The 13077-nt window shown below is 30.8% G+C and overlaps 2 protein-coding genes across 2 annotated transcripts; both read left to right on the top strand.

The window, feature by feature from the left end:
• The first annotated feature begins 1009 nt into the window (after positions 1 to 1009).
• LOC114163741 (uncharacterized) lies at positions 1010 to 1882 on the top strand. Its single transcript, XM_028048035.1, has one exon. It carries the CDS (start codon positions 1010 to 1012, stop codon positions 1880 to 1882), a length of 873 nt encoding a protein of 290 aa, XP_027903836.1.
• Positions 1883 to 5645: 3763 nt separating this feature from the next.
• On the top strand, positions 5646 to 8335 carry LOC114196204 (phosphatidylinositol-glycan biosynthesis class X-like protein). Its single transcript, XM_028086770.2, has 4 exons — positions 5646 to 6048; positions 6184 to 6538; positions 6639 to 6796; positions 7866 to 8335. Exons 1-4 carry the CDS (start codon positions 5962 to 5964, stop codon positions 8139 to 8141), a joined length of 876 nt encoding a protein of 291 aa, XP_027942571.1. The 5' UTR covers positions 5646 to 5961; the 3' UTR covers positions 8142 to 8335.
• Positions 8336 to 13077: the final 4742 nt, after the last annotated feature.

The following is a 13077-nucleotide window of genomic DNA, read 5'->3' as shown; positions in this document are numbered from 1 at the left end:
CAATAAAATTTATCTATAACAATATATAAAGGGGATTCTCCTTTTTGTGTCCACATTTCAAAATACCAATTTTACCCTTTAAATATAATAATTTATTAAATTTTTAAAAATTGACCGTTATTTTTACAAGGTTTTTATAAAATCGATTATCTCTTCTTCTTTATTTATCAATGGTTATTCTTTCATCTGTTCTGATATATTTCGCTTTATTTTTAACAAATATAATTTTAGTTTATATATTAACTTAATAACATTAGAATATTATCACCTACTAATATAATATCACGCATATTTAAAAAATGCATACACAAGCGCGATAGCATGTGTTTAGGCTAGTTATATCTAAAAAATATTATTTTATGATAATATCTTAAAAACATAATAAAATATATTTTATCTTAAAAATATTAAATAATCAATTACTATATCATAATATTTTAAAAATATAATATAACAATAAATTATTATATTATGACATATCATCTCTAAATAAGTTTTAATTCTTTAAACAACCTTACATAGAATCTATCAATATTTCATCAAAGTTGTATTGCCTTCTCTCCAAGGCCTGTAATAAATTAGAATAATATTAGATACATGGAATGGAACCACTATATGAATGATTTTCAAAAGGTTTGAACTTTGTCCCCAAATTTAGACTTATCTACAGAGTTAAGCAAATTCCAAAACGTATTAACTACCTTTTTATTACCTTATTTGAAGTTTAAGAATCCAAAGAGATATAATATCATCAGATTCTGTTACTCCAAACCAGATTCATTAATATCAGATTTCGAACATCCAACTTTGAATATTTGAACAAACTGAAAGGCCCAATACACAGATAGTATCTCAAACACTATTATCTTTTCAACAGATAACAAAAAGATTCATCTTTTATCAAATCCTTTCATCTTTTTCTTTATATATTCGTCAGTTTTTCTCAGTTTTGAAGACACAAACACGTATCGTCTTAATTTTTCTGACCACCAGGAATCAAGAATATTCAATGGGACCAGAAGAAGAACTAGATCTCACCCTCTCGCTCAGGTGTGGTGGATCAAAGGAAACTCCTCTCTCTTCTCCTTCTCCTTCTCTTCCCGTACTAAAGTTTTTTCAAACAAACTTACCCTTAATGCAAACATTTTGCCCTAACCCTAACCCTAACCCTAACCTTAACCATGTCCCTAACGTTAACCCTAATCCTTCTTTAGCCACATTTTCCAACCACAACAACAACTGTCTTTCGATGCAATCCACCAACCCTCCAAATGCACCTGTTGTAGTACCAAAAAATGTTTCCACAGATACAAACTCTTTGGGTAGGTCTCGTCGCACTGTATGTATTCGGCGTGGCAAAGGAATGAAGGAAACGGTTCGTGGGAAAGCGAAGAACGAAACTATTCCGGCACTGTTTCCTTGGATGAAGAATCAGCGAGCCAGCGTACACAGTAAGCAATATCTATCGGAGAATAATATCCACACCATCAAAGGAAAGGTTCACTGCAAGAGGTGCGATCATGAATTCGAGTTGAGTCTGGATTTGGAAGAGAAATTGAAGGACTTATGCCAATTTATTAGCAGAGGAAAAAACAAGTGGCATAATAGAGCCCCAAGGGTTTGGATGAATCCGGTATTTCCAAAATGCCCCCTTTGCGGACGAGACAGCAGCACAAGACCCATCATTGCAAAAAACAAAAAGGAGATTAATTGGTTGTTCTTATTGCTCGGCCAGATGCTTGGTTGTTGCACACTTAATCATCTCAAATATTTCTGCAAGCACAATGAGATCCATCGAACTGGTGCCAAAGATCGTCTTCTTTATGATATCTATGAGAACCTCATCAATCAACTTGTACCTGGTTTTTTATCTAAGTCTTGATGTATCTACTGTCATTAGACTTTGTCTTATTAGGTTGTCTTAAGATTAAGATTTGTTTTCAATTTTCTTGTTTACTTATGATTTCACTATCAGTTTGATTGTATAGAGTTTCATATATGCTGTCTTTTCAAACCAAACTAGTATGCAGAGACTAGAAGTAAAGGGTTATATTTAAGATTAGTGCAGAAAGTTAAAGTAGCTATGAGTTTCATATAAGAACCATCGTTTCTAATTCGTGAACTGTTGCATATTGAAAGCCGAATGCACTAGAATTAATTGGGAAACAGCTTTTACGATCTGTTTTTGAAATTTAAGTTTACAGTCTGGTTTTTAGTACCATGTACATTAACATTTTTTATTTTATTTTGAGTACACAATAATATCAAATTGTTTAATCGTTTTATAGCTATTATAGTTCGTTTGAGTTTTTATCAGATCTGTTTATATCTTATACGGTAGAATAATGTTATATTTGTTTCATATAACAATTATTGTTAATATTTTTGTTTCAGTGTATAATAACTGTAAAATACTGGTTCTTGTGTTAAATATATGTTCCTATTTATATTTTACTAACATATACACAGGCACTGTCTTACCTTTGTTAGTGTTAGCGTATACAAAGGCCATGTGATGATAATATAACGTTTTTAAGTTAATATATAAACTAAAATTATATTTATTAAAAATAAAATGAAATATATCAGAAAAGATGAAAGAATAATTGTTGATAAATAGAGAAAAAGAGAAGAAGCAAAGATAGATGATTTTTTTAAAAAATTTATAAAAATAACGATCAATTTTAAAAAAATTAATAAATAATTATATTTTAAAGGATAAAATTGGTATTTGGAAACGTAACTACGAAAGAGGACATCCTCTTTATATATTATTATAGATTTACTGGAGTTAAATGGTCAACATGGCGGACTTATGCAAACAACTAATCAAGTGACTATTTTTTATTATTTTTACTAAAATAATTTTTTCAAATATTGGTTATTTAGCTTCTTAAAAGTTTTGATCTTTAAAAAAAATTAATTGAAAATAATAACTTTTTTTTATTTAGTTTAATACAAAGAAGTTAGTATAATCTAATATAAAGTTTTTTGTATTATAATTTAATTATACAAATTAATTGTATATAGTATATTTTGTATTTAAAAGAATTATTGTAGGTAAAACGGGAAAAAAATGCAAGTGACAACATTCAAATTTTTGTTTGGCATGGTTTTATTTTGTTCCTTGCTTTTTGGCAACATGGGTTCATCTATTCTATAATCTATTCTATAACAATAAAGGGGATTTTTCTTTTTGTATCCACATTTTGTAATACCCATTTTACCCTTAGTTATTTTAAAAATTAATTATTTTATAAATAATTTACTTTTAATCATTTTTCTACAAATCTCTTTTGAAATCTCTTTTGTCTTAAATCATTATTTAAATTTAAATTTCTTTTAATCATTTTCTACAAATCTCTTTTATCTTAAATCATTATTTAATTTTTTTTACCTATCTTAATTTTTTTTAACAACTATTTTAAAAATTATATATCTGTTATTGATCTTAAAAATTAAAAAATGCGAACACACATACGCGACATAAGATGAAGACAGCGTCTCTGTGTTCGCTAGTATATATAAGGGTGATATAACATACGTATGGTTAAAGTAATATTTGCGTAGTTTAATATAAAAATAAGACGAAGATTTGTTTCACTTATATATTATTAATCTTATTTTTGTTGAGTATTTTATCTATCATGAGTATTTTTTTTTTTTTCAATAAGTGAAAACAAATGTATTGAATGGGATAATTGAGTTTTCTCTATATAAAAAATAAAAGAAAAGAAAAATTAAAGATAAAACATATTCATTGTTCCACTCCTTAACTCCAAAACTCAATTAATGCACACCACTGTATTTGAATCCATTGAATACCGATCAAAGTTCTACCATAACCCAAAAACAATATATTACATTCTTAGAGCGAAAATTACTATATACCTTCAAAATAAATGAGGGAAAATTACCAGTATGTATGATGAATATTTAATTCCAACAAGTAATTAAGATATAAGACAAGTAAATTCATATTTATGTTATCATAAAAGTAAAAAGTTTCCATGTATTAAAAGTACTATTATTTTGCATAGGAGAGTAATTATTAAATTTCCATAAGATTTACCATTAACAACTTCTATTATTTTGCATAGAAGAATAATTATTAAATTTCCATAAAATTTACTATTAAAAACGAAAATCTATTTTTAAATCCCTCCAATTCACTAGAATACATCGTATTGCGTTTCACAAAATAATATCACATTTGATTAATAAAAAACAACACAAATATGATAATCATGGACGGTGCAAAATCACATCATGCTACTCAATAACTTCTTGTTTCTCATACAAACTACTTCATTCGCCAAAACAAATATATATAGGCTATTCATATATTTTCTTTCACTATAAGAAAAAAATGTTATTTAGTGGGTGTTTATTCGGGGAGGTTATAACAATCTTTTACAAATTAATATTATTTAGGCTTAAATACCTTTTTCGTCCTCATTTTTGTAGTGTTTGTTGTGGATGATCCTCATTTTGACAGAATGTTTGAAATGTTTTGCATTTGTACCGAATGTTTAAAATGATCCTCATTCTCGTAATTTGTGTTTTATTTGGTCTTATTCTGTGACGCCGTTTAAATCAGTAACGGAGTACTGTACAGGTGGCACTGTTTGCATTACGTTGCATTTGGGGTGTATTACGTGTACTGTACAAATAACTAATTAACGTTAACTTTCTAATTTGGGGAAAATTTTGCAATTAGGGCTTGAGTTGGATTGCAGTTGTGCTCTTCATTTCAATTTTCCAGTTAATCATCATCAACGAGGTAAGTGGGTTTAGGGTTTTTTGGGTTGTGTTTGCTCGTAGGTTAGGGTTTTCGTGATTCTGTTGTGGGGTTTGTTTGTGCTTGGATTGTTGTGATGTTCTACATGGTTTCTAAATTATCACACATGTACAGTACACGTAACACACCCCAATGCAATGTAATACAAACAGTGTCCGCCACTTGTACAGTGATCCGTTACTGATTTAAACGGCGTCACAAAAAAGAACTAAATAAAACACGAATTGCGAAAATGATGACCATTTTAAACATTCGGTAAAAATGATGACCATTTTAAACGTTCTGGCAAAATGAGGATCATCCACAACAAATACTACGAAAATGAGGATAAAAAAGGTATTTAAGTCTATTATTTAAGATGATTTCTTTGGATTGTATAAATGCTAAAATTAGTGGGATTTTTAATTGTTTTTGGAAGAGGTCTATAACCTTCACAAATCATTTTATACTTTTCATTTATTTTTTGTCGGCATCTGATTTTGTCTCGATAGATAAGACGATTTTCAAAATTAAAAAATAATAATAAATGATAAATAATAATAAAAAGAGATAAAAATAAGTGAAATAAAGTATATAAAAATGAAAATAAAAAAATTGAAAGAAAAACTAATTGGTTAAATTAATTAAAAGTTAAAAATAATGGAAATATTTTTTCTATTCCCACATTTTCTTTACCACCCATTCATGAATCCAATTTCTAAATACTAATCTCAACCCTTCCGTTTTCTTTTCACACCACCCCAAATCCTCTCCTCTCATACGCTGCCACCTGACGCTTATTCTCTCTAATCAACTCACTCGATCTCACCTAATATTCACGCAACCACACGGCTCAACACGCACACACTAACACCGTTAACTCTCCTCACGCGCGCAGACAACACTGACAGTGCCTCACAAACCTAACGGCCCAATTGCACCGCACCCTCACAAACCTCACGAATCACCCTCACATTAAATCACTGCGCCAACTGAACGATGTTGTGCGCTGAAGCTCAACTGTGCCAACGTGTTTTCTGTGGAAAATTTGTTTGAATTGAAGATTCGTATTTGTGTTTCTCACTGAATCTGCATCTAACAAGATCTTTTACAGGGCTGCGACTTATTATCTCTTTTTACCCTAACTTTCCCTTCCATTCTAAAATCAATTCAGTTTCTTCATGGCAACTATTCAATCCTTCGTTCATTTATTAGCATGGGTTTCTTTCATATGGTCACCGGGAATTGCTCATTCACTTTCACCTCCGGTTAGTAAAAAACCTTTTCTTTATAAATGATTTTCCTCTGTCTTTGATGGAATAGAAATTGATTGCACAGCGTTGCAGCATTATGATCTGTTTTTGTTTCTTTGAAATTTTCCAAATGATTTCTTGCATTTTCAGGTGGTGGATTCTCCACATGCCAAACAATTTTCTCCCATCAATAAATTTCTGATGCAGTCCTATTATGACAGATACACCAATTTACACGATTCCGATTTCGAAAACTTTGTGTCTCAAGAAATCACTTCTGGCTTGTGTGAACATGATCTTGTTTGGAGATTGTCGGATCTAAAACGCAATCTTACTGGTGAAGGTTCCCATCGTAGTGTGTCTACATTGATCAAATTTCAAAGCCAGCAGTTAAAGTCTCTGTCTGAACTGTTGAGTCACTCATGTGAACTCATAATTATTGAAAGACTTCCTTCTGGAGTTTTTGCTGACCCATTTGAGTTACAGCATTTTGTTCAGCGTGGTGGTAAATACTCTACACCTTTTCTTCATATTTGTACAGAAAAATGTGGAAGAATTTCATATTTGTAATTTCAGGAGAGTCTACTTGTTTCTTTTTACTGCAGTGTTCAGCGACATAGCTGTCTTTGGTGATACAAATCTGGAGCTGCCTTCATTCTTGTCCAATCGTTCTGCTGTTGAAATTCACTTAGTTGTAGACCCAAATATATTGCAAGACCCAACTGATATCAAGACTGAGCTTCCCTTGCATGCTCGATATCAAGTAAGACTGTTATGTTTCAGTTACTTTACCATATTCATCTACTTGTTCTTTAAATCTAATGTTCTACAAAAACAGTAGAAAATTATGAAGGAATTGGCAGTTTATCACCACGATAACTGCTTCAACTAGACATCCAAATTATCATTATAAACAAGTTGAAGCAACATCACCGAGACTAATTGCTTTTTATTTACCACCGGTTGTAATGATATGTTAATAACACTAATTTGTTCCTCTGCAAGAATAAAATGGAAGTGACTTTAAGAAAATACTATAGCAGTATGAGGATAGTTAGTACCACAGTCTAAATCTCTCCATTCTTATTTGAAATTTACTCAATGAGACCGCGTAATTTAGTTATAGTCACAGAACTTTACTTAACCGGAAATAATATATTGGAAAGAAAATGTGGGAGGTGTATTAGTAACATTTGTCATGCTAGTGTTATTACATGTCCTTTAGCAGTCTACACTGTAGACTATGACACTGCATCTGTGAGTTGTTTTGAGAGGAGATTCTGTGAAAATTCAGTACTAATGAGACGTAAATAAGTTCCTGTAAGAGATCAATACATCACTTTCGATTAAAAACATTAAGACAATATATTTGTAAGTCATTCTACTTAATATGTTATTCATCTTATTTATTTTTATCCAACGCGAAACTTTTACTTACCGACAATGTCTCTCTCGAGTGGGAGTCTCTTAACATTAAAACACCTTCCCTCAGGTACGAATGTCTTAGTAATAATCAACTCTCAAACTTTTTAGGATTTTTTACCTATTTTATACTTTAGATGAATCATTGACTCTGATACTGCTTATAAATATTTTGAGAGTTATAAATATTTTGGGAGGAGATTCTCAGGATATCAAAGTCGTGAACCAACAACCCTTGTAAGATATCAAGATATAACTTTCAACCAAAAACTTTAACAAGACAATAGATTTTTAAGTTTTTTTTATTTATATACCGCTCATCTTACTTATTTTTGTCAAACATAAAACTTCCTACTCACAATGAATTCTTTTAAGAGTCTGAACTAAATAATTTATCTCTCTTTTTGCAGTCTCTGAATGAAAGTGGGTACTCAACAGTTGAATTTGGTGCACCGGATATGTTAGTTCGCTGCAGCACAAAGGACAAGGTGGAAAATCGTTGCTTCTTGAAATTGGAAAAAGGTGATGCTAATGTCTACGGCAGTCGTATTGTTTGGAGAATACCTTCTGGAATAAAGACGCATGCTGGTCTTGTTTCTACCGTTACATTTACTGCAGCTTTGTTATCGACTCTTGCAATTGTTGCTGCATCATTATTTCAAATAGATGATTTTAAAAAGATTTAAGAAAATCGCACGGGAATATTGATTTAAAGAAAAGAAGAGAGGCACGAGATGAAAGGGGTGATCCAAATGTTAACCATAGGGTGGCTAAAAACAATTAATAACAAATATTAAAAAATATTAAATTATAATATAGTTACCTAAATGTATCAGCATGCCTTTAACCTACGTATATATTGAGATCAATTAGAGTCTTATTATTTTTTATTCTTTACATTTTTTTACGTAACAATTAAATCTCATTAGAAGATAAGGGATTGCCTATTTACTCATACATAGCATTGAAATATTGTCAATGTTTGATTCTCAATTATTGCAACAATTAATCTTTTTTAATAACTTTCCTTTGATACTAAGCCAATCAATGTTAACATTTTCTCATATTTATGGTCAAGTTATTTGTTCCATGATATTGACTCTAATCCCCTGTGAAAAAAAAATTGTTGGTTATAAAAATACAAGTTTGAGTATTTTGTAATGGATGAAAGTGTAAAATTTCTCTTTAAATTAACGATTTGGTATTATTTTTTATCTTTTTTTAAAGTGTTTTAAAATTTAACACAATTTAAAAATAGGTCAATTTGGTTCAACTTAGTTCCATTCGGTTCATTTTGTTTGATTCAGTGTGGTTCGATTTGGTTTGGTTCAGTCTTGTTCGGTTCACTAGTAGTCTGTTTTGGTTCATTCTGTTTGATTCAGTGCGGTTGAATTTGGTTTGGTTTGGTCCAGTTCACTAGCGGTCTATTTCGATTCATTGACGATCTGGTCTGCTTCACTGATGGTCAAGTCTGCTTCATTGACGGTTAGGTCCGATTCACCAATGGTTCGGTCTGGTTCACTGTCGTCTCGGTCCATTCACCATTGACGACTCGGTCCAGTTCAATGATGATTCGTCTCATTCACTAATGGCCCATTATGATTCGCTAAAGATTCGGTTTGATTCACTAACAGTTTGGTTCGGTTCACTAACGGTCTGGTTCACTAACGGTAGGGTTCAGTTCACTAATAGTCTGGTTCGGTTCATTGACGGTCTGGTTCCGTTCACTGACGATGTAGTCTGGTTCATTGACGGTCTGGTCCGATTCACTGACAGTCTGGATTGATTCACTTACGGTCCATACCAGTTCATTGACGATCCGGTTCACTCATGGTTTGGTCTGGTTCACTAATGGTCGGGTTTGGTGCACTAACGATCCGGTCTGATTCACTAACGGTCTGGTCTGGTTCACTGATGGTCCGATCCGGTTCACTGATGGTCTGGTCCGGTTCACTGATGGTCTGGTCTGGTTCACTAACAGTTCGATCCGACTCACTAAGGGATTAGTTCGGTTCACTAATGGTTCGGTCTCGTTCACTAACGGTTTGGTCTGGTTCGGTTCACTAACGAATCAGTCTGATTCACTTACGGTCTGGTTCGGTTCACTGATGGTCAGGTTCGGTTCACTAATGGTCTGATTTGGTTCACTAACGGTTCGATCCGATTCAATGAAGGTCCAGTTCGGTTCACTAACGGTCTGGTCTGGTTTACTAACGATCTGGTCCGGTTCACTAACAGTCCGGTCTGGTTTACTGACGGTCTAGCCCGATTCATTGATGGTCTGGTATAGTTCATTGATGGTCCGATCCTATTCACTAACGGTCTGGTCTGGTTCACTAACGGTCCAGTCTGGTTCACTTACGGTCCAGTTCGGTTCACTGACGATCTGGTCTGGTTCACTCACGATCTGGTTCGGTTCACTCACGGTCAAGTTCGGTTCACTCACGATCTGGTTCGGTTCACTCACGGTTCGGTTCGGTTCACTCACGGTTCAGTTCTGTTCACTGACGGTTTGGTCTGATTCGGTTCACTAACAGTTCGGTTCGGTTTAATGATGGTCTAGTCTGGTTCACTGGCGGGCCGGTCCGGTTCACTTACGGTCTGGTTCGATTCACTAACGGTCTGATTTGGTTCACTTATTATCTGATCTGGTTCACTAACGACTCAATCTAGTTCACTAATGGTTCGGTTGACTAAGACTAATGTTCAATTCACTAATGGATTGGTCCGATTTAATGACGGTGTGGTCCAATTTAATGACGGTATGGTCCAATTACTAACTGCTTGGTTCGGTTCACTGACGATCTGATCCGGTTTACTAACGCTTTTGCCTATTCGCTGATGATTTGGTATGGTTCACTAACATCTGATCAAGTTCATTGATGGTCCATTTTGATTCACTAACGGTACAGTCTAGTTCACTAATGATATGATTTGATTCACTAACAATTTGATCTAGTTCACTAACGATCTGATTTGGTTTACTGACGATCTAATTCGATTCACTAACGATCTCTTCTTATTCACTAACAATCTAATTCACCAACAGTGACCATGCAATGAAATTATAAAATAGTGTAGACTAATTTCCAGTTCGAGACAACCTAATTCATTGTAATAATACGGATTGTGAATTTTGATTCATCTCATCACAAGATCATACTTAAATTAGTGTGGACTAATTTATTGGAAGAGAGATTTAAAAAAATTTATAGTTTTGCAAAATTATAAATTAAATTATTATTAAATAATAAAATTATAAAAATGAACTTTAAATATCTGTTCTTTTTATTCACATCTAAAGTTTTTACCGTCGATAAATTTGGATGTATACGTTGAAACTTCACATAAGTGTTATAACATGTTTGATTTGAAATTTTAGGTATACTTTACCTTAGTCTGTGTGTATTTGGATAAACTGATTATCACACCTACATTTTGGTATGAGTTGGCTCGAATTTAATAATCACACCTACATCACATAAATACTCTTTTGAATGAATGAAAGAGACAAAGAGACAAAAACTTGTCCCTACACACGTTCAACAAACCAAATTTCAAACTATATTAATTGTGATATTTATGTTAACCTTAAAGAAAATGTTTGATTAACGACCAAATTTAACAACAAAAGTTTGTGAGTCACTATAATAACAAATTTAGATATCAATTTACAAAATAAAAATTATTAGTTATTAAAATAATTATTATTAAAAAATTATAATTGGTCGCTAAATTAATCATTAATTAATTAGAAACTAATTTATTTGGTAGCAAAAATTTTGGTAGTTAATGTTTAGTGACACATTTCTTTGGTAGTTAAATTTTAGAAACCAATTATAAATTTTTTTCATAAGAGTAACTATTATAATAACCAATCATATGATTTTTTGTAAATTTATATATAAATTAGTCACATTGACTAACAATTTTTTGTCACTAAAATCCTAATAACTTTTTGTCACTAAAATCGGTTGGTAATGATATATTTTAGAATCTAATTATAAATTGTATTCACAATAGTAACAACTTTATTTATGTTATTTTCAAATTAAGAAGTTGGTGGTATAACTAAGAATAAATATAAAAAAATGTAATTAATATTGTCTCTTATTTTTTGGTGCTAAAAATTTTCAATATTCAAACTACGAATAGTAGACTGGTTTCATTTATAAACTTAATATAACTAATTCCATCTACTAATTGACTTAATGAATATTAATAGTGTAAGCAGGGGTTGCTTTAGTTTAACTACATGTGTTGATATTTTTAGAAGAAGTCACTGTAAATATGTAGGTAATTTTTCATTTTTCTATGAGTACACATTTTTATTTATGCTTAGTTTATGGGAGACATTTTCTTAAATCAACTGGTTTTTTTGAGTCTTAAAGTTTATATATTTTGTTGTGAGAAAAATTGTATTTATAAGTTAGTTAAATTTTCTTTTATTAACAAAAAGTAATATAAGTGGTTTAATATTTTACCTTCATATATTAATTTATATATATATATATTTATTTATTTTGGTGAGATATAATATTTATCATAAATTGGTGTGATGTCTTATATGTTTTTTTTTTAATAATATTCCATGTGAAAATAAGTGATTGATAAACTTTAGTACAGTTAAGATGTTACAACTTGTAATGAGACCTAAAAGTTATTAGAAAATTATTAAAAAGCATGTTATATAAATATTACATTTTTATTCCGTAATAAAAATTAAAACATGTAAATAGATAGAAACACATATACAAACGAACAATGAACTACAGTATTGTAATTTATTTTTTTCAGGTATTTTACTTCATTGTTTTGAGTAATTTTAAAGATGTTTGTAATAATATTCTATTCATAAAAATTCAATACACAAACAAACTCATAAACTCACAGCAAAGAATCTATAATGGAGAATGAAATACATATTTTACTACTAAATATTTGAAAAAGATTATGTTTGTTTTTGTTAATAAAAATATCTATAAATATGACTGTCTCCAAGTCATTAAAAACATTCGTCGTGTTTCTCTCAATAACAAGCATATTCTTTTTTTTTTTCTTGCAATTTTCCTATTCAGTAGTAAAACAAATTCATTAAAAGAAGCATAACATGTTCCCCATACCTTTTCATTAAAACTGCATTTTCTTCTTCATTTGACTCTGCCACCTCCATTATTCTAACAACTCTACAATTTTAAGTGCATGCATGACTCTACGGTCTCATTAACCAATCAAAAAATTGCATGAACAAAATTTCAAACAATACTTTTTTTTTTATCATTATATGTGTTGTTTAACATGTTTTTTAATTAACAAAATCAACCATTTATTTAATTATAATTGATTTTTTTACATTTACAAAAATGGATAGAATATTAAAATTATGAAAAAAGTACTTGAGATTTTCAAAGAAAGGAAAACGGACATTTGTAATTTATTTTATGAGTCAAATTATGTCAATATAAGAACATTGGAGAAGGTGAAACATGAAAAATTCAGAAAAAAAAAACGTAAACATTTTAATTTTATAATAAGGAGAAAAAACATATTTTATTATCCTATTATCACTCCAATCTGAATTTTCTAAACTTAATTGTGATTCTAATCCGAGACAACGCCAAA

The sequence above is a fragment of the Vigna unguiculata genome, chromosome 9 (genome assembly GCF_037176805.1).
Source record: "Vigna unguiculata cultivar grain cowpea cultivar isolate G323 ecotype 2 chromosome 9, ASM3717680v1, whole genome shotgun sequence".
NCBI classification, from domain to species: Eukaryota; Viridiplantae; Streptophyta; class Magnoliopsida; order Fabales; family Fabaceae; genus Vigna; species Vigna unguiculata.
This window is presented reverse-complemented; position numbering and strand designations above follow the sequence as displayed.